Source organism: Diuraphis noxia, unplaced genomic scaffold, assembly GCF_037042655.1.
Source record: "Diuraphis noxia isolate RWA-SAM2 unplaced genomic scaffold, SU_Dnox_SAM2 contig0002, whole genome shotgun sequence".
NCBI lineage: Eukaryota > Metazoa > Arthropoda > Insecta > Hemiptera > Aphididae > Diuraphis > Diuraphis noxia.
The window spans coordinates 73668666-73693439 of NW_028301712.1; the positions used below are offsets into that span (position 1 = coordinate 73668666).

At 28.9% G+C, this 24774-nt stretch overlaps 1 protein-coding gene across 3 annotated transcripts in view; it reads right to left on the reverse strand.

The window, feature by feature from the left end:
* The window catches only part of ckn (CRK like proto-oncogene, adaptor protein), a 29089-nt gene extending 6390 nt beyond the window's left edge, over window positions 1–22699 (reverse strand). The window contains exons 1-3 of one of the 3 annotated variants that reach the window (XM_015510130.2): window positions 7881–8035; window positions 5129–5575; window positions 1164–1334 (exon numbers count right to left, since the gene is read on the reverse strand). In XM_015510130.2, the coding sequence (XP_015365616.1) occupies window positions 1164–1334; window positions 5129–5528 (571 nt within the window). In that variant the 5' untranslated portion in view covers window positions 5529–5575; window positions 7881–8035. Of the gene's footprint in view, window positions 1–1163; window positions 1335–5128; window positions 5576–7880; window positions 8036–22065 lie in introns of those variants that run through there. The other 2 variants (XM_015510132.2, XM_015510134.2) reach the window with 2 other exon arrangements.
* Window positions 22700–24774: the final 2075 nt, after the last annotated feature.

Sequence of the window (24774 nt, forward strand, 5' to 3'; positions counted from 1 at the left end):
TATGCTGAACAGAGTAAGCCAACGACTTACACTTGGTTTTTGTATCCTATTAGGTTATATATATTTTTTTTTTTTTTAATAAATTTCACTACATATTGTAATTTGCTAAGAACTATAAGCAAGTTCAAAACTTAGAATTTTAGCACATTATGATTTCATTAGAACCAACCTTAAGCTATTTGCTTTAGTTTAATATTGAATAGACCTATTATATAATTTAAATTTAAAAGGATACTACATTGGACATTGGTATATTTGTTGTCTATGTCTTACAAGTTTGTAACATAGCCAAATTGCGCTCAGCAGATCATGTTTAGCTCCGTTAGTTTAAAATTTACAGTGAACCGACTTATGACTTATTATGAAAATAGATGGTGAGAACATTAGTATTTATCTTTGAAATGGGTTTTTATGATGATTAAGCTTTTAAGTGAGTTATGAACATTTTTAATTTACGCATTACGCTATATTATATAGGTACGCGAAATTTGTTAAAAAATAGAATTATCGTAAAAAACCCACATAAAAACACGTTATGTTCTTACCTTCAAGTTTTGTATAATAGGACGATTCACACTAACTTTTTATTCACACTAACGAGTAACGGGGCTAAACATGATCTATTGTGCGTAAATTTGCCATGTTGACGCAATTGTAAGACGGGGACAACAAATATTAGTGTAGCGCCTTCGGACATTGTTTGTACGTGGATTTTAATACAATATTTAAATTTTAAAGTGGGATTTGTGCGTTTTTAAACTACAACAGTTTACATATTAATAACAGTAATAACTTGTATAAAAATTGAAATATTGTAAAAATTCTAACGTACAAACACAAATATGTAACGTCCTTACCTTTAAATTTAATGATAGGTCAATGTACACTAATACTAAAGCTAATGACATAAGTTTGGTTCTGCTGAACGCAAATTTATTATGTCACGCGTGGGTCAGAGATTGAAAACAATTATGTGCGCTTATATCCATTTAAGTAGGTAACATATGGATAGAATGTTTAATATTTTACATAGAAATAGGATATTAAGAAACTTCTAGAGTATATATTATGTCTTATAATATGATCAGTGTTCATCAGTAAAAAGTATCAAAAAAAATAAACTATAGATTAATAGGCACACAACAAATATATGATAATTTTACCTGGTTTGGTACAAGTATTTGGATCTAAAAATGCGTCATCACTGGAGCTGCTATATCCTGTTGATCCGAAGCTACTACCCGAATGTCGGCATGCAACTGAATCCGGAATGGCTGGTGGAGGCACTTTCTTTACTTGAGGAACATTTTTCTGAGTTTTGTTCATACTGCTAACTGTAACATCAGTACATCAAATAAGTTTCGTAAAAAACATTTTATTGCGAAATACGTTTTATAATAACACATATTCCATGTATTTCTACTGAAAAGTCATAAAAGATTTTAAAAGGTTCAACGTTCTATTAAACAATGGCTCTGATTTTACAAAAGCCAGCTACTACTTATTTTGAAACTCAAGCGCTTGACAGAGGGGAGTTATGTTGTCGAGCCTCATAGAACGAAGTCAAAAGGTTTTGGAGGGTAGTTCAAGGATGTAAAAAATCACTATTCACACGAGCAAAAAAACCTTGATTTATATTTTATATACATAAGCAATCATGTTATTTCACTGTATTTAGAAAAAGAAATATCATATTCATCAGTAATAATCATTAAATATTTTATGACATATTTAATCTTTGGCTTAAAAATTACATTAATTATTTTTTCGTTTGTAATATTATATCGATTCTACGTAAAATGAGTACGTTTATAAGTATATAACTATTATCTACAACTTCTACGAGTTACAACTAAGCATAAACAAAATGTAAATATAAATACCTAGTAAGAACCCAATATTTGTCGAAGAGAAGAACGGGCATGTGTTCTAACACTTTAACATTATACCTCTGGAATACATTTTGTATTATTAATAAACAGATTTTCTTTTTAATATAACATATAATTTATATTTAGCGTTACTACCTATAAGTAGGTAGAAAAATATTGTAATTTAAAATTATAGTAAATGGATATACCTATTAGATCGACATTTTTTTTAGATAACACTTAAATACTATGTTTAATGACCTTGATTTGATTTTCTGGACAGATTTGAACATATGCAAGTCCTATATATAGTATAGTATAATATAAATATATAATATACAAAACCAGTTTTCTTAAATTGGAAATTTGCGTGGTTGCGAATACAACTAAAATGTAGGTGTTGCACCTTTGTAAAAGAACAAAAAACATACGTGGGAAGCAATATATAATATTCTGTCAATATTTCTATTTATATGTAGTCCGCAAAATTGTAATATGCACTAATGCAAAATAATAACTAACTCTATGAAACTAAAAAACGTATAAAGTTGTAGAAATTTCTATTAACGATAAAAACCTAAACAATCAGCATAAATGAATAGTTATTGGTTACTATTTAAATAGTATTTTAACGATCGAGTTATATTACGTAAAAAATCTATTAATATAAATAATATAAAATATACATTCTGGTAACTATAAATATTTGATAAGAGACAAAAGATCTTAAATTTTTAGTATACATCCATAACAGTATTCTGCGTTTAACATTATACAAAACAGATGTTAATTTTGGTTTAAAACGAAGGGTGACACGTGGTAAGTAGATGCTCAATAAAAATGTATTACCTCTACTTATGAAACCAAAACCGCTCCATATGTAAAGTATAATCATTAAATGTAGAATCTAAAATAACATCTTTTTTATACTAATAAATTTAATAAATGAATCCACCTATTTTATACAAGATTCAAGTAAAGTAAGCAAAAATATAGTAAATGGTAAGTATTATAGTAGTATTTCTATATTGCTCTCTCTTATATAGGTGCATTAATACAGTAACAAATTAAAAATATGGCAAAGGAAATGTTAATAATGTTTTATATTATTATATATACAATAAACTATAGAGATATAAAGTACTCAAACAAATATCAAATTTTAGTGATCAACGGTTTTTAAACGAATATTTTGATTATTAAGGAATAATTTAGTTAATAAATAAGTGTATACATTATATTATCTAACTCGAGTTATTCCTATAAATCAGTTACTTGAAATGTATCAAACAGGTTTGATTTTAAATATTATAATTTACAATCAATAGTAATAGCTATTATCAAACATAAAAATGAAATAAAAGTATGATTTAAGATTAAGTGTTTATAGTTATAAACCTAGTGATAATAAGAATTATATTTAAAAAAGACTTGGTAATTTAAAATTTTAACTGAATAAATAAAACTTACTACAGTATATATTAGAAAATATTGAAACAATAAATCATATTTTTTAAATGATTTTATTTAAGAATAACAAAGATTTAACGATATCAAACAATGTCAATTTAAATATTAAACAAAATAGTTTTAATTAGCATTTCTTGGGCATTTTTAAGAATGTATCAATAATTTTAACTATGTACATTGTACATTATTTAATAGATTATAGATATATTTAAATTTGCAATATTTTATTTTTATTTAGAAAGATATAATTTTAAAGAATTTTATGCACATTTTTACTTCTAGACGATTATAAACGGAAAGATATTAAAACATATTTAACGTTTTAAGAGGACGTCATACTGGCATATATCTTGGTTTACAAAAGTAAAAGTTTGCAAATTTTCGTTCAGCAGGACAAATTTTGTGATGCCAGTTTTAATATCAAAATGAACTGTTCTATTTATTCCTTATTTATTGAACAATAAATTAAAATGATCAAAACTTGAATATTATAAAAACCGCCGTACAAACTCAAATGATATTCTTTAAGTTTGATAATAGATCGATAAACTCAAATATTAAAGCTATAACAACACAAGATTAGTGAACGCAAACTTTTTATGTTGTACGTTTGCAAGGAGGAGGAAGCACACGCGGATGTGATTGTCCTCTTAATATTAATTACAATTTAAGAGTACCAACTACCAATACCAGTATCCATGTACTGAACACCAAAAGATTCATAAACTATAATAATTATACGCTTCTAATCGTTTATTATGTAAACACACACGGCAAGTGTATTATTTTCAATCTTATAATAATTATTGATAATATACTACAATTAAACTCATTAAAATAAATTATATTTAAGTTCTTAATCACTATATTATTATTGAAAACGATTTTAGTATCTAAATAATGCCATTGAACTGTTGTTTTAACAATAATATCAATACCTAATAATCAATAAATTCTAAAGAAATTATATTTATATTTGTATGCATGTTGTACAAATATCTATTTAAATTAAATAACTAGTTTTTATTTGTTTATAACCCGAGTAAAATAAATTGGTAAATTATAAATATTTTAAATATTATACGAAAAAAAAATGAAAAAATGAATTTTATGTTTTCAGGATTTGAACATTTGAAACAAGAGACTATAGAGAGTAATATATTATGATTATTCATCTTTTTCGTAACCAAACACGACGGTAATTATATTGATTCGTTCTTAGAATATTAAATTGTGGTAAAAAAGTGTTGAAACTACTATTCATTTATTTGTAATAACTGAACACCAACGCTGTATTCAATTATCTAAGGTTATATTTTAAAATAATATGTGTACTGTGTAGCCCGCTAAACACTATTAAAACGATTGCTTGGTTGATACGAGGGGAACAGAAAAGACGGGCACATAATAAGTATATTTGGACAATGGGCATACACGATTAAATACAATAATATAAATTATTATTATATAGTCTATTCCGTACAATCGAATACGGTACCTATAATTTTTTTGTTTTCAGTTGAGTTCTTAAGTTTAATTCTTTTGATTTGAATACGTGTCGCACGTCCGTGTATATTATTTAAATCGTAGGTACCTATCCTCATGTATACATTATACAATGTATACCTACTATAACTGGTAAAATGTTCGTTTGAACTATTCAATTGACATTCGACGTTATTACAAGTATAATATACATTAAACATACTATCATTCCGAATCTCAAAAACCAGAAGAATCTATTATAATCTATTGTTTTGTTTTATTCTTGTTCTTTTATCACTTACTATTCAACAAATTTTTCCAACTTCCACTCAACGCTCTCAGATATTTGGTAAACCCCTTTGGTTCCGCAGACTCATGGGACAAAATTGAACCACTTTTCGAAGACCCAGCTAAATTTCCATCAGATCGACTTCTGAACATTGACGTAAATGGTCTCCTGACCTTACTGGAATCTACATATTCGGTTTCGACTAAAACAATATCGTTGTCTTCGAATAAACTGTCGAAACTCTCATAAGTGGTATCCATCATGGTCTCTTTTTTGCTATTGCGGCGGACGGATGGAAATTTTCGCATAAACCCAAAAGTTGATTTTCTGTCTTCAGAATTTGAACGATCTAATATTCGTTTGCCAGGTGGTAAGGGTGGATGTGCCCATAAACTGTTTCGTATATCAGACATGATGATCAAATGTTCAATCAAAATATATCCTTTTTGACTCGTTTGAACTATATGTATAAATAATATATGGACGAAATAAAAAGAGAACTACATAAAATATACATTTTTATCAATACAAGTAATTTTTTTAATTTAAGACCAATATTAAAGAAGTAAATAATAGTTGAAAAGCATGCACTCAGTATAGCGGCACAAGGGCGATCCCGTGACCTATTATAGAAGACAAAACATAATAATATAGGGACTCTTGAATATAATGATTTCATTATTTATCAATAACTGGCGATTATTAATTATGAATATATTATCAAAGAACTTACTACATAGATAAAGTTGTATAGGTATTAGGTGATATTATGTACTTTGATTAGTAAAATTAATATTATATATACAGGGTGTAACAGCAGAAAGACCTGACCAAAAAAAATACGCCAATTCAACGTATGACAAAAATTGATAATATTATATGATAAGTAAATAATTTAAGAAATATACTCATGTCAAAAAATTCTCAAAACTCATAATTAAAAAAAATTTATTAGATACGTTCCAAATCAATTTAACCCGAAAAATATTGAATTTAAAAAAAATTCTAAAAAATAAACTGCTTGGCTTAGATGAATCTTTTAACCATAAAAATTGTTCTTATTATCAGATTCACAAGTAGGCTATTTTGAATTTATCCAAAAAATGTATTATATATTATGTAGTGCTAAGGTCACTTAATGAACAAAAAAAAAAAAAATAATAAAAATATTAATTTGAACAAAAGTTATTCCATAAGTCAGTTCTATCTGTTACACCTTATATATACATTATAAACACACGTATATTATGTTGTTATAAGTTGTAACTATTATAAAACTATATAGTTTATCAACTTGGTTATTTTCATATACCTAATAACATATTAAAAATATGAAATACAAAATAACACATAACAACTAATGGTTAAAATTTAAAAAATAAACTTTTGTAACAATGCATAGAACATAATTTGATGATTTGTTATAATACGTAGCCATTACTACAATACTATATAGGCCGATACAATTGGAGGAAATTAGTTTGTAGGCTATGTAAGAATGTAAGACGTAGGTATATTATGCACATGCATTATTAGCAATAATGTTTAGAGTAGCTACCTACGTTTTATAAAATTAACAAACAATCATTGAATATTGCAGGATAAAAAACTAAAATAACACCTATAGTATTCTATAAGTCAGGAGAATATGAGAAGATTTAATATTTTTCCTAATTCCGTTAAGTGATATTGAACTTCTATAATTTTTCCTTGAAACCGGAAAAAATAACAAATAATACCAAGATGAATGATAGGTTAAAAAATATGTTGTATTGTACATTTGTTTTACAGTAGTCTGCAGGTTCTTGACATTACATTCCTTGCCTATTACGGAAAGGAATGTTTTGACACGAAATCACGTATAATCTCGAACACCCGCGCGCAAACGACGATTAATATAACTACAAAGTATTGATTATATAGGCAGTAACCAATATTTAAAAAAAGGTAAGCCAACGTATTTTATGTCAATTTTGTTTCCATATTAAAAATAAATTAGTTTCAGAAAAATATGGATAAAATACATAATAGCATAATTATACATAGTATGATTAATGCTAATAGGTAACTTATTAATTATGTAATTAAATTAAAAGAATGATTTGTAATAATTTCTTGGACAATCTGGCAGCACAAATACTGCAATTATACATGGCATATTAAACCACCCACATTTATTTATATGATATCAATCCGGGGTATTACGAAGGGTCGAATTTCTGGGGGAAAAATATTAGAATCAGAAGGGACATGTTATTTTACCGCCTTTATATTCTGAAAAAGTATTGTTATTTGTTACCATTAAACCAAACCAGATGTTAACGACGTTATAGTTAATGCATACGGCAATATATGTAAAGAAAGATCAAATTCATACAATAAATAAAATATATTATCAGATCAACATACTATTTGTCACGCGATAGAAAACCAAATCAAATTTAAAATCATCAATCGAAATAAATTGTCTAAAGGGGAATGGTTTCCAAAATTAAACAATAGGTATAAATGCTATAACATAGCTTTATATACGTATTTTTACAAATCCAATAGGTATAAAAGCAATTAATAATTGTTATTTAAGCCAATGAGTGTTATTTTAATATTCATAAATATGAGATATTGATAATTTATAATAAGTAATAAACATGTTATATTAATAATTAGTTGATACCAATAACGAAAAAAATATAACAAAGTAACTAAAATGATTTTTATAAAATATGAAAAACAACAATAGTAAATTATTAATCGCGATCACTTACGTCTGAACTATAAAACAACGCACAGAACTACATAGAAAAAACAGACTGAAATATAGTTCGTTTAAAACTATTACGTATACTAAATACACAACTGAGTTCACGTAAAAAATATGGTACGACCAACCATCAACGAACTTCAACGTACACAAGGCAACTAGTAACAGTACAGCAAAACCCACGCGGACCCCAAACAAGAACAACCAGCGACATCTGCATTTGCAGCAAATAATAAATCATAATATTATAATATTTCTACACGTTCCTATAAACATAATTACATCTTATTAACTGAACTAAATGTAAGCATACAATGTTAGTAATAAATGTGCAAATACATATTACATACATCCCCATAAGCACATAAGTAATTTTAAAACAAAACATGTTTATAATAATGTTAGAACTTTTAGCGCAATATTATTTGTATATATCTATCTTTTTATTTAAGTATAAACCGCTTATAATTATTCGTGGTGAAACGCCAGTTGATTATTGTAATGGTTCTTATATCATAAAATATATCAAGATTAATTGGTATAAGTCCCGATTCAAACGCTGCGCAAGGACAGATGTTATAATTTAGATTCTATCGATAATATCAATATTACTTTTACAGTAACATACAAAACTACGTGATAATAAAATAAGTTATTCTAAAATATCACAGTATATCAATGTATTACTTAAAATAATACGTAAAGTCGAGAAGTTAAAGTATTGTGTATTATTATAAATAGCTTAAGGCATAATTCACAATTTAATTATTATTACCATAATACTAATTAATAACGAATTTAAGCGTTGAAGTTTGGAAACTTGAATTTTATTTCTGGAATATGTAAATGCATTACAGATGAAAGTAGCTTATAGCGCCAGGTAGGTACAATAAATGTGGGTAGTCCAGGAATTTCACAACACACCATATGGTCGTCATCTTGATTCTCCCCTTCCCTTCTCTTCCCCACGATCACTGATTTAGGTTTAACGATTTATGCACACTTTAGGCAAAACAATGACCTTGTATACAAACAAAGATGATCGTTAATGAGTTTTTTTTCAAGTTAATTATTAAAACTCTTGAAATAGAACAAATTTTTAAATATAAACAATACATACAAGACGTACACTCGGAAAAACTAAACGTAAGTTTAATAATTTTTTTTAAATATTTAAAATAAAAATTACTATGAAAATTATTTGTAATTATCTATATATGTAGTATAAAAATTAAGTTAATAATACGATTAGTGTTTAATAAATATAATTAAATGTATAATATACAATAGGTAAATTAAAATTGAAACAGAGTATAGGCTATAGGCTATAGTAGAGAGTTCACTATTTCCCAAGTGAAAATCTGCAGGTATCTAGTAATAATACTATTGTTGACAGATATTATTTCAGCAGTATTTTAGTGATTAGCTTCACTTTCACGTTTCTGGCATTGTGTTATTGTACCTAACTCTCTATTTAGTATTTGGTTATACACAATCAATTTTCATTTCAAAAATTGATATAGGTAATGTCTAGAATCGATAACTAATTAAATACTCTTAACACTAAAATCCGAGTAGTAAAATTAAAAGCTTCTATTAAATAATAAGTACAATAAGATATAATAATATTAACATAAAATATACCATGGAAACCCTAAAAACAACTGTAACCTTAAAAATGTTTAATATACTTCAAACATCGAATGACTATACCCATGCATATTTCACTGAAAATATATTAAAATATTATTTTTAAATTCTTTTTTTGTTGCTATTTTTAATTAGAAATTATTTTCATAAATGTACAAATTATTAAATTTTTAACATTTATCTATATTTTGTATGTTTTATCACTCGAAGTTAACTGATTTATTGGTAAATGATAAGGGATTAGAAAAATTACTGCAACGGAACCACATCTGAAATCCTTACCGAAATAAACTCGCTACAACGACAATATACAGTATCGCATATTTTATTTTTTTTTAATGCTCCATATCTGAAAGTAAGCACGGTAGAGTCCACAGGCCACAGCAATACAGCATATATTATTGCCCCGTAGGGAAAGTATTCACACAAAAACCTCGTTTTACGTGACCGGCCTAGTTGCCACAAACGAAATGGGGATGTGTATACACTATACATATATATTCATCAACATGGTTCCACCATTCATGCACATCAATACATCATATTATTGCCAATTTGAGTTATCCTTAAAATGAGTTTAAAATATTTTAACATTGCACAAGGAATAAAAACCCGATTGATCTAAACAAAGACGCTAAGGAGTTTCAGATCTTTAATGTACTATACATAGATTCACCTTCATTTTTTTAATATTCCTATAAGTATACGAGTCATATATATGCTCAAAAGCTTACAGCAAAGAAAACATAACTGTATAAAACCGGTAGTGACATTCGACCATTTTTTTTTTTTTTGAATTGGCATAGAGTACGTGATATAATATGTAAGCAGATATGGATTTTATTAGTTTCAAGAACAGTAAAACCAATCATGTTTAACGAGTCAAATAATCTTTTACACGATAACTAACATTAAAAGTTAACGAAAATTACATAATATAAGTAGAAATGTAATTTAATATCATCGAATATTAGTAATATTACCTATATATGATATACAATGTAATATAAAAAAGTCTCACTGCGTACTGTTTCATTGGTATTTTTTCTTTCATTTAATATTGTATTCAAAAGCTTAACTTATTATGATTTAAAGTATTATAATGTTCACCTAAACTTAATTATAAAAACTGTTGTCTTTAGGTAAATGTTATTTAAAATTCATAGGTGGTAAATGTATGTAAATTTTTTAGAAGTGGAATTATTAATTCCCATCAACCATATTAACTATAAATCTATACAAGTTTTAAAGTAAGTTTGTGAAGAAAAAAATTGATGAACCTATATTTGGTGGGTGGGTGTATATATTTGAGAGCAATGACACCCTGCAGAATACGACAGATTGAGGTATACAATTTGCTGTCTCACAAAGATTTATTATTTTAAGGTGATGTAAATCATATACCTACCTCAACAAATTAAATATCCATGTGGGACAAGCTAAATTTAAATATTAAACAACAATATTTATATTTTTTTTTTATAAGGTTACTTAAACAAACACAATTTAAGGTATCACCTAATCAATTCAATTAAGTAAAAATGTTGGTAATTTCTAAAATAATAGATATAATGAGATTTTTAAGTTAAGTTTAAGTTTATATCACCATTATAACTTATAAGACCTAACAGTATTATTGGTTAAAAGTTAAATGATCCGGTATATAAAATGTCTCAACAGATCGATCCATATAGGGCTAATGCCAACATGTCCTAGAGTACCTGAAATGCATTACATACCTGAACATTGGTACCAACTTACTTTACGAAGATAAAGATAATAATATATGACAAAATTAAAATATAGAATACAATATTATATTAAGAAGGTATTTGATTGTTTATGAAAATAAAAATAATAATTCTAAATCAGAAACTTTGAAATTTTAATCCATCTACTACATTAAAAATAATTAATTACCTAGTATACATTTGGATAAATTAAATTGTTTCATTATATTCATTTAATACACACACAATTGAAAAAATTGTATTAAATCGTGCATATATTTATCGATTTCAACCAAGGTCTATATAACAATAATAAAGCACTTAACATTATAATGACGTTTATAGTCTATAATGTTGATACATACTATTTTATTTAATGATAGCAATAACTCTATAGAAGTTCAGAGTTATAATAAAAAACAACTAATAAACCATATATTTTTGTCATAAGTCATAACGTTTATTATCTATTAACTATTGCATAATACAAATCTTTTTTTTAAGTTTTAAATATAATACTTTAGTACTAAAATATTATTTCTAAATTAAAATAAACACGATATATATTATTTTTGAAAACGATTTAAGTAGATTCTGTTTTTATGTTTTGAAATTTAAACGATTCTTAATAAATATCGTTAGGTGGTAAATTTTTAATATATTTATATGATAAAAATATTTATTTGATTATACTATAGAATAAAAAAAATTGATATTTTATAACATGTTGATTACATATGTATAATGTATACTATTATATATACAGTATAATATAATAACCTAGCCAGATTACATATTTGAAAATTGAAGAAGTAATTTGCAGGTATGAAACTACTATTATTATAATACTTATATTATGGAGTATAGACAGTTTTGTACACTTGTATTAGGTAGTTTAATATTTTCATACTTCGTTAATTGTTCAAACCGTATGCCTGTAAGTTGTTTTTTTTTTTTTTTTGTTATAGGTCAAAATAATTTAACCTTTACCTTTTGTATATTATTCTACATTCGCCTCAAAACTGTAGTGGAAATAAATTATTATTATTGTTATTATAAATATATTAAAAAATTAATTAATACATTTTAAAGTACCTACTTAAAATTCCCGTTTCAATTTTGTTTTTTTGAATTGGTAATTTACTAAAACTTAAAAGAACACACAGATACCTTTGTACTTTTTAGCTTCTAATCAAATTCTTGGATGTTAAACTTTTATTGTATTTTCTGATAAAACTTATTATGTATTTATACTATAGATAGTGATAATTAAAATACATTTATGTATATTATACTATATAAATGAGGTTAACAAAAAAAAAAATTATAGATAACCGCCAACACGTAATTGATCTAAAAAAAAAATAAAAATAATATTTATATTATTAGTAATTAGGTAGTTATTTCCAAAATAGAAACTTAACTTGAAAAGTCATATAACAATGATTTTCACGAAAGAAATAAGAAAAATATGGGTTAAAGGAATTGAGATAGTACACATTAGAACATTATTTTATTTTTATTTAGTTAACCCACGATAACATAGGCCATTGGGTTTAAGGAGCCGGTAAGGTACTGTAGGGTTTTAACTTTTAAGTTGGGTAGGTTTTTGGTACACGTGTGTATATGTTTTTTGGCAGAATGTCTAGTGGGCACCCGTAGGTTTCTGCCATGCCCGTGAGGGGGCCTCTCTTTCCAGGCAGCGTGAACTGCCCAGAAAGCTAAACTCTGAGAAAAAAAAACTGAGCGGAGACGGTGTATAGAGTCTATTTCTATGAATATTATAAATTCATAAAACTATAAAAGTAATTTATTTTTCTATAGGCCAAGTTGGTTGGATTTGTTTACAGGTATGTTGGTCACACTCGCACTTGTTCTTTCCTTATTTATATATTCACGTAAATATCTATAGGCTATGAGTAAAAATTTGAGATTGACAAAACGGTTCAATAGAGAGATTATGTTTGTTTGGATTGAGTCAATCAAATATTTTTTTTATCCATTAGTACAGGTTAGAGATATGTTTTTCATGAATGAATAACGAAACAAACATATAGTACCTAAAACTCGAGAAAACATAGATAATTATCTTAACATAGAACAGTAGGTTAGACATACATACTAAAACTACCTATACCCTGTTCAATTTAAGAAACGTACCTAGACGGCGGCCGACTTGAGCACAGGGGCGAGGTAATACTACACGATAGGTGTACAGATAATTAACTGGTTGGGTGAATGCGGGCTGATGAAACTGGTCACCACCGAGGCACCGACTACGTTTCATAAGTTTAACTGATTATGCTGGACGTAAATTTGCGTTCTAACGTTCTATATAAACTGTTTATAGTGTTCTCTAAAACTATAATTTTAAATTAAAGAGCTTGTTTGGTTGTGATATACGAATATTTTTTATATAAGGAAGCCTCTAACACAGGTGGAGTTTCGTACATCCATTTAGGGTAAGAAAATTAAATTGGTGAAGTTTACAATTGCCCCAATTTTGATATGAAAGACGTTTATACACATATAATGACTATCGTCATTCATCAGATGTTTTACACAATAAACAATAAAACTTTATTGACATTTGAATTTCATCACATTAATTATTTTATATTTTTAAATTTCTATAAAAATAACTTGAGGAATCTAATCTATCGTATCTAGAAAACATTAACAGAATTAATATATATATATATAGAGAGAGAGAGAGAGAAAAATACAAGTCTTTTCAAATTGTGGTTATTCCTTTTTTAATTACAAAACTTAAATAAAAATGGTTCCTTCATGAAGGAAATCTTGAAATTAGTTTTACCTAAACGGCGGCTATATACTATATAGTTAGTAGGTATACCTACTATAATAAAACTGATAAAGTAGCAGCAGCTGTTCTCTTCGGGTCAACATGCATAAGACCTACATTCATTTAAATTTTGAATATAATTAAATTAAATTACTTGTGAGTTAAGATTTATGAATATTATCTATTACTGATGAATAAGAAAACTGCAAAAAAATCTTTTTTTTAAAGTAAATACTAAAGATTAGAATAAATGATGCGGAATCTCTGTTAAAAAGTGAAAACTGCTGGCGACTGCTGCTAGTGTATAATATAACTAAAGTTATTTATCCAGTCCTTTAGGTGCTTGAATTATTTAAAAACCAATACAATTTGTTTTGGTATAAAAAACGAATTCTATATCCGTCACAGAGAAACATAACAAATTTTGTTAATAATGTTTACTAAAAAAATTTTAAAAAATGCCTCTTTAAGTCTAATTCGCCCACATATAAATTTTATCTTGCCACGCCACTATACCAAAATGACCTAATGATTTTAGATTTATAGTTTGGAGTTATAATAATTATTGAGGAACATACCTAATATAATATGTTAGTAAATTGTAAATAATAAATGAAGATTGGTTTTCCAAAAAATCAGATAAATTTACAGTAAAATTATTTTAGTTTATTATTTGACAATGATTCCGTAAGCTATGTAGATTAATTATGACTAATCAAATTAAAATCTACATTTTTTATACCATAATTTTTGTGATCTACAATTTGTTCTGCTAATAAAGTTGCACAAAATTACAATTATCACGCAATTAAATTGTATTGACAATGATTAACCATTCACATGTCGACAAATATGATTATTACCTAGATATTTAATAATATAAAATATCAATCGTATATCGAATACAGCATAAAATCATATTTTAATTCTACCCGATTTTATCTGCTAGTCTGTACTCCGAGTGAAAGAATTCCACTCTAAGGTTCACTGCCGTTTTCGTTGACTTTTATTGGTTCGTATGCATTATTAAGACTTATTTTGTGCGATTAATAGCGCAAGTCTTAATATTTATAATGAATTAAACTATAGGTTATTTGTACAGTAATACAATTCGGTATGAAGTATGATGTATTACTTGAAAATAAAAACTTAATATCTATATAGAAGTCCCTCTCTCGTACCGAAATAAAACAGACACCATCTGTTGTGAGGTGTCGAGGAATTAAAAGAAACAAGAGCTAGACTAAAGAAATTCTGACATGACATTCAAAAAAGTTATATGATTGAGATTGACGTCATGACATGATGATGCACATCAAAATATGTCAAATACATTAATCTATATACGTAAAATGCGTTTTACTTACGCTGGTCTGAATGACAATTGTTGCAGTAATTTAGCTTTATCAGAATCAGTATAAATTGTATACCTAATACTTTGTTCACCAAATTCCATTAAATTTCAACCATTAAGTAGACATGACGAAGCAAACACATAGTAGGAAGTGAATTGGTACAACTTGAGCCGGGATGTTGTTTTTGATCACTTTTCAAAACGACACTAAAAATAGGTGGCCACGACGGCGATGCCGTATAGTCAAGATAGACGGAATCACTTTTTCAAGGAAACGTATTTACAATAAAAGTTTTTTATGCGTGCGAGACGCAAAACTATAAACATTTTTAAAAAGTAGACATTAAAATGAAGATAAGGTTGATGAAATAGATGAATGATGATGATGATGATGATGAAAACGAAGATCCAAATTCAAGTGTCACTGGACGATAAACAGAAATAATGGCTCACGAGTACAGGGTAAATTACTTACGTTGGCGACATAATGAGATTAAGAAAGACAATTTTTATTGCGAAAAAAAATGTAAAAACCCTTTTGTCTATAATTATGAGAGAAGCAGATCTAGGCTTCACTACCTACAATGATAAATGGAAAGCATACTCAAATTGAAATCAACTGGGATCTATTCATAAAACTTTCAATTATGTTAAAAATTGTATAGAGCGACAAACTGGAGCCCATAGTATCTGTATAAAGAATAAGGAGTATGCTCATCATTGCTTGATGATAAGACTGCGCATATTATTTAAGAGGAAATAATGTATACTTTATATAGGGAAACAACAAATAACAATAAACTCAAAACTAAATGAAACAGGACGAAAACACTGTTGGTTTTGAACATATTTATTATTTCTTGTACTATGCATAGTACAGAGAACATTGAATGTGTATGGAAAATTCCAAAACCAAATTATTCTAAACATCCCATTTGGTTGAAATGAGATTGCAAGAAGAATGTTGAGGATGCATGCATCCATTATAGGATTATATTTTCGATTATTTCTTAAATGACACGAAGGTTACCTTTTGTAAGCAATTAATATACCTAGAAATAATAATTTTTTTGTACAACAAACTTTTTTAAAATATATTACGGAACATTATCAGACGATAGAAACGGTCCTTTTCAGGACCACCAACCAACCACAGACTACCATTTAAGTAACAACACCATTATACACACAACGACGTTTATACTTGAACAGACGAACAAGTTCGTAGAGTGAAAACAGCACCGTTGAGATCAGGTGACCATAACAATGAGGTTATGTCGACTCGTCATTCCATACAGCCTGAATCCAATAAAAGCTACGGAAATCTGATTAACGTGTATAAATACCGGTACAACAACCGAGACATTCATTCCAATTCCTAACCTCAACTCTTCAACAACTGAACAATCAATTACGAAGAACTGGAATCATTTGGAAACTCAAGTTAACGACGATCATCAGCCACGACGTACAACGCACAAGCCGTTATCCGCCGACTGCCGATCACCCAGTGAACCCGTTGCCGGACACCAATACTACGACCCACTCAGCGATTCACGCCGCACGGACGAAGCACGACTGTTGTCTACCGGAGACCACGGAGAAACACCGAACGGCCGGCCCTGTCAACAATACGCCGGCGTTACGCTTATTCTCACCACTCAGGGTTAATCGGTTGTCGAATACGCCGTAATACACGATACGAGCCGAGTTATCCCGGAGGACAACGCGGACACCATCAACCAGGCGGGAACGACGATCGACCAATACAACAGTCCGAAGCCCCGAAACCATCAGATAGATTCCACATGGCAACCATCGTCGTGACCGACTCAGTCGAGCAACACATAAAACGGCTCTTTTCAGAGCCACCATCACCACCTTATAAGACACTTAATTAAGTTGATCATTTCCGAACCTGCTTCGCCACCGGAGTACCGCTTTTATATAAGCTTGTACCGGTGATGGGCGGTTCCCCACCCTCAAAACTTAATATACCCGACATTGTAAATAAAGTCCGGCCTGTGCCCGACTAGCCACAAGCACCACCGACTTTGCCACCTCACTTATCAAATCTGGGTGGTATAGATCGACGCTTTGCTTGCCCCAACATTGTATATATTATATTCGATATAGCAATAGCTAATGTGATTACCAATACTCGCAATTTGTTATTTATTTCACGACGCGGAACGTTGAAATTCAACGCTCCGTATCAAATATATAAATATACTTTTTATTAACTATTTGAGACCAGTTTTTAGTAAATCGGTTATGATACTATAGTGTGCTGTACGCCTGTACATAATCATTGCTTATAAAGTTATACACTAGGACTGGGATTTCGATGGGCTTTGCATTGTGTTACAAAGCTTACTGAGCTATGCATTTTTTAGTTTTTAGGTCATTTTCTTAATTCTTTAAGGCATTTTAGAGTTTTTGGAAACCAAGTATGAATTTGATATTTTATTTTTTACATCAACATGGTTTTTATATAAATATAACAGATTATAAGTAGGTAGGTACTCATAATTCGTATTATATTATCGGACAAGGTTTGAGTAATCACTACCCGCATTTCATGTTAAATAATCTTAAATCGGTAAAATAGACGTCCGATGATATCGTTCAACGTTCAGTACATGACAATTAATTAGATAGGTACCTATCATCAATTCATCATAGTAATACTAGTTTTGCTCAGTAGTCAGTATGCGCATCTCCTTCACCTCCGGCAGATATCGGAGTTCTCCTTGGTTGATTTTATTCTATGTATATGACTGATAGCCAATAAGAAGTGGAAAACTACGATATAGGTGAAATAAAGAGCGGAGAATGCGTATCAAAAAACTGTGATGATAGTGGATGATACCTATCTAATTTTTTGTCATGGTTCAGTACGGATTTTGTCATCGTAAACACCGTTTTATTAATCTAGTTAATTTTTTTTGATAATTCAATATAAAAATGCTAAAAGTAAAATGTTCGACAATTAAGTCATAAGAACATTTTTTTAAATGCATTATTTAAAGTTTTAGGTCATAAAATCATTTTTGGGGGTTTTTAGGGCATTAAAATCCTAGCCCTACTTATGACATAGTGACCTACTATGTAGGTAAGTCGAAAGTATTTAGTAAGTGCGTAATACGCATTTTTCATAACTGATAAATTAGCGATTTGTATTAAGGCACTATAGTCACGGCAGTTATACATTATACTCCGCCAAATATTCGATATCTTTCGTTTCAAAACGAGTTAAGATATATCCGGATCCGATTTCGGGATACAAGGATAGAGCCACGAAAATTACAATACGTGTTATTTTTACTGGGTGAACGATAACCGATGGATAGGCTTTTATCTAATACTATACACACTTAAAACTATGACCCACCAACCTCATTAATCGAAATGAACTTTCAAGTACCAATAGTTTTCTGATAGTTCTCATTAGACATTATATGAATTTATAGATTACTAGTTACCTACAATACAAGTAATACCAAACGATATACATATTAATCAAATCAATAATTATAATTAAACAGCCGCATGGGCTGTTGCCTGTTAGTGAATTTAAATTCAGCAGAACCGATGTTGTGTAGTTAACGCTTTATTATTAGGGCGAATTGGCAGATTATCAAGCTTAAAGGTAAGAACAAATATATATACATATAAAGGTAGGGTTTTTAACAATTTTTAATTTTTAACTTTTACCTAAGTAAATTATTATCAGTTATTATTAAAAATAAATAAAATAAGCATCACAATTGAAAAACAGCCTAACTCGCTTAAACATTAAAAAAATCGTAAAAACCAAAGTTCAAAAAAAGATAATATACTTATCTCAAAGATCAATAACAGTTCACCTATATTTCTTATACCTATATTTTTGAACTTTTATTTTGAATAAAAAGTATGAGGAATGATCAAATATAATAATATCTATATATTATTTTATTAATTATTTATATGTAGTATGTAGGTAGGTATACCTATGAATTAAAATTTAGTAAAATACTTTGTATTTTCAGTCTTTCATACAACTTTTTGACCAATTACAAATAATATTATACACGATATTTTCGACAAAATTAATTATAAAATAACCTTAGAAATAGTGACAGACGCCGTCACAGCTCAGAACCGTTTTTCAAATTCAACGATTTATTATTTAATTCAATTTGAACAAGTCATCCATTTGTCATTACAGGGACTCTCATTGATGGGGTACCTACAACAGTGTACACTCTAGACTTACTATACGGCAGTGCGACTTTTCGATTTTATTAATGAACTGGTAGACACTACATTATATTATTAGTTATACAGGTATCGTTTATTTCGTGTTACTTCTAGGAAAAAATACGAAAATTATCGATGAGTAAGTATATATATTAATATATTATCAAAATATTAACCTGTGTGACTGGACTTGGACAATCGGACTATAAAACTTCTATGGTATATTACGAGGTACCTATAAACTGCTATATAGTTTATTTATTGTTAAATATTAGTACATGCATAAAATACCGAGTAGCGCTAATGACTTTATTGATACCAAAACTAGTATTTACATTTTTTAATATGGGTACAACAAAACAATTACCATGTCAAATGAGTGAATTACTTCATATTTTGTCAGTTTACGACAATAGGTATATATAATTCATAATATAAACAAAATAAGGTGATAAAATAACCTAAAATATTTTTCACTACATTTATATCAACAAGGTACCACTATCATCATATTATTATGAAATTATCTAATTTTACCAAATACCCATACTAACTTAAACTAACTAGGATAGTCAGAAGCCGAGAAGAAAAAGTATGATGAATCATGATGAATTTGGAGCTCGATTTGGAGTTAGACACAAGCAATTTTACGAGTTTTTATTATGGCAATTCAACTTTACCTAACATAAACCAACCTAACGGAACACAATAGAAAAACAGCATACTAACTAAAATAAAATATTTCAAAAAAATTTAACATAGTAATCAGTCAGTGTCGTATTCTCGGCCGTAGTGGTTTTACCGCTGGGGGGTAACATAACTTTTGATGTGATCCTGATTTTGCCTGAGAAAAATGTTGAAGGTACCTAAATTATTATTTTTATAAAAATTTTGGCAAGAATATTGTATAGGTACACTGTTTAAATTATTAAAAAAGGAGAAAACATAAAACAGGAATATTTTCTATCAGAAACTTTTCTTTAGAGAATAAGATTTTTTTTATGAAATATGCTTTTTTATGCTATATGGTAAATTATTTTTGATATTATGTCTTAGGGTCATCAACATTTTTATAATACTTAACTAATTAATTATGTTTCTTATGCATTTTTTCAGTACAGGTTTGAGAAAATTGACTCATTGGTATTAATATTTTCATAACATTTTATATTAGTACCTAATGGTAATTAATTGAGTAATTGATGAAAAATGTCATGATCAAATATTTTAAAATTTATTATGAAAATATTTAATAGCTATAGATATTATGAAAATATATGAAAGCAAATTAACCAATGCAATTTCAACACATGTTAAGTACCTACCTACCTACTATGCTAAGTAGTATTTGAATTATTTGTATGGTTTGTCGTTTTGTGTGCCAAATGAATAAACATCATAACACAAATTTCAGTTTAGGCCATAGTAATCTATACTGTAGACATATCAAATACACTAACTAAAAACTTAGATAAAATTATTTTATTATTTATTTATACTTGAGTATTAACTTTTGGTAACCAATAAAAAAAAAGATATATAGTAATATAACATAGTACCAAATTAATTATTTATAAACAAATTAATACAGAAATGACCTTTGTTTTTTGTTTTAACATAAACTAAATACTCACACCCATGAGAATTGAGAATAAAAAAAAACTGTTTCATAAATATACCATCTGTCTAACATCTGTCTGACTGAACTGAATGTTCATTAATTACATTTTTTTAGCATTGACTATTAGAGCATAAATGATAAATTTTAATGTAACAACAAAAATATATTTGTATTACTTTAAATATTATTAATATTTAAGTACCAAACTCAACAAGTAACTATATAGGTATATAAACTTAATTAAATACATTTTTAAAGAATAAATACTTTAATGTAATTATTACTTTATTAAAACTTTATATACCTAAGTACATTGAAAATAAAAAACTAGTTTAATTTAATCTATTTTCTACTTATAAATTAAAACAAATAGGTACTACAAGCTACACCTATTTGAATAGCAATAAATCGCTAACTACCTACCTATCATTTTGTAATTGTTTTAACATGATTTGAGACAGTAACTGGACACTGGTAGGTTGATATACAAAAATGATAACATCAAATAATGAATGCAACTGCTGTACCTAGACTTACCTATCTACTTAAAATTAACTCACATTAGATTTAGGTATTTATTAGTACAATAAGTAACTTGATAAGTTGTTATTCATTGTAGAATCTGATTTATTGTTTCCTACGTAATTAGACAGGACGAATGTCATATGACCACTACAATGGGATGTCAACAAGATGGAAAACCAGTGACTGGATGGATTTCCTGAAGAGTAAATACGGGGTGGGGAAGAACATAAAATAATAGATGTCACAAAAGACACTTACCACTCAGCTTTCTCATTATGTAGTCTGCATATGAAATAATGCCTGTGGCGGCAATAGTCTGCTGGCGGGTAAGATATGATGTCCTGAATCCAATAGTTTCGTAGGGACACCTCTAACATCAACGTTCTCGTCAGACAAGACCAGCCTGACTATCCGTTGATTTGATACGCCAACGATAGGTACCTATTTCCATTCAGTTGAAGAAATATGAAAACCAGTGCTCTGGAAGTGCTGTAAAATCCGACGCGACATGGTGACACCGTCTCGAGATGGTGTTGGGGCACCCTCCTGTGCCAGGGTCTTGATCAGATTTGCTGTCGACACGAACAACGACGTAAATTTAACGGTTATCTCGACGCAAACGAACTCGATGCAAAAACAAATTGGTCAGTAAATTTCGTACGGTCGTACCAGTCAATTACGAATAACATCAATAACGTCCAACGACGAACAACGACTAGCAACTTGACTCAGTTGACTCTTGCAATAATAATGATAATATTGATAAATGATAATTATTGAAGAAATTATTGAATCGCGCGACACCGGATAAGAAGGGGACGTTCAACGTAACAAACTAATAAATAATAATGTTACCGTCGGTCGAGTATTATCGCGACGTACGGTAAACTCGGTAAAGCAGTCGGCAAGGCTACGGCGGCGGCACACAGCCGGCGGTTGTAGCGCCACGCATGCGCTGTGTCGCCGGGTAGTGGTGGGGCGCGGAGTTCGTCGACGGACGGGTGGAATTATTACGAGACGAGACGAGTGGATGAGTGGAAAACTCGTCGTCCTACAACTTACTATGCCGCGATTATCATTATTGTTATTATTATTATTATTATTATGAAAACACGATTTGTGTGACGACATCTAACGGTGAAAAACATTTTCATATATTTCATGTTCAACATGCTGCAGATCTGAGATCATGCCGATCGCTGGGGTGTTCAATAAAAATTAAACTTCAGAACATATAAATTCCACATTTTTCCGCAATCTACTTTCTTCTCATTTCTAATCACGAATTATTCACGATAGGATCTAATATCTATAGAACATTTACTTATAGGCTATAGCCATCTCGCAGTGGCCGCGATTCCTTTTAGAAATTGGATCAATTCATAATATTATAATATTATATAGTACTTGAAATAAACTTACTTACTTACCACCATTTATATCACAATTATAAATGTATAATAATAAAAAGGCGAACAAGTGGACCCTGTTGTACAGTAGTTATTCAACATATTATTATAATGGTCACAGAGATTGTCTAATCAGGTGGGAAAGAAGGGATCATGGGGAGGAGCGTATTTAGGGGGATAGAACCTCCCCCCTAAAAAAACAATTTATTTTACTGTCAACATTTTATATTTCGAGGGGTAGAGGTTACTGTAAAAGGCTTACAGATTTTGCTAAAATCATATAATCCCCCTAACCCAAATTCCTAATTACGCCACTGATATTATAATATGATATTATCAATTATGTCCTATTAGGTTGTCGGCTTTTTAAGACTCAAACCCCCGAATTATGTAAATTTTAAGTTTTAAACTAAAATAAAATAATAATGATTACCAAAATAAATCCATGTAGGTACCTATATATTATAATTTATAATTTATATAATATGTATAATGTGGCTATAAATGCAAGTTGTCAATTTGACAGTAAACAGGGGTGGTGGTCCGTATAACTTTTTACTTCCCCCCCCCCCCTTTTAAAATATAGTTCGGCGCCACTGTTGTCAACAATAAAGAAAATATTAATTTAATTTAGCCAAGTTCAGTGGTACTTCTGTTTATAACTTTGAATAAACAAGGTAATAAGGATAATAATTTCAATAAATGCTGGTCATCGACGCTTGCGCTGGGTGGTGGCTGACGAGTCAGTACTCGGTATTTTGTATTTGTATAGGTACCTATTGGCGTAAGCCTTATTGGTTACCCAAATTTTAGTAGCAATAAATTCCTTATTTGTGCATGAAACAATTGAAACACTGCAGAAGTGCAGATGGTTAATATTTTAATATAAACATGATGTTATAGGTTTAAAATCAGACATGAAATTTTGAGGAGACAAGTACCTCAATCCTTTATGAGAAATTTTGTATTCAATTTTCAAATTTTTTTACGAAGTGAAAATGTTTTTATCCAGAAAAATGTATACATTTTTTTATCAACATTTGAAAATTTTCGCATGGCTATAAATAGCACAAAGTTAAAATTATTAAATATTTAATTGGTTAATACGGTCCAGCTGACGATTGCAATGGTGGCTGGCTGGTATTTTATAGTGGATGGAGGACGCCGTTTAAGTACTGGATGTCTGGATAAAACAGTTAAACTGACAACGACCAACGGAGACAATGGGTGTGTAGCGTCCTCTAAAACGAAAGTTAAATCACATGATATACCTACCATTGATTAAAAACTAATGCATATTATTGCATATGCATTCGTATGCCCTTACAATTTACATACATACATCATAGCCCATAAGTACTTACTGTAACTCAGTTATAGACTGCTAAGTTCTTAAAGATCCAATCAGTTTCGTATTTTACAGAATTGTTGAATTGTTCCATATTTGAGCGAAACATCCTATATCGAGCTTCATGTACCTTATATTTTAAGAGGATATCAGCGCACTATTTCTTTTCTCTCTCTGAAAGTTCACGCACAACAGAAACAAAACGAATTT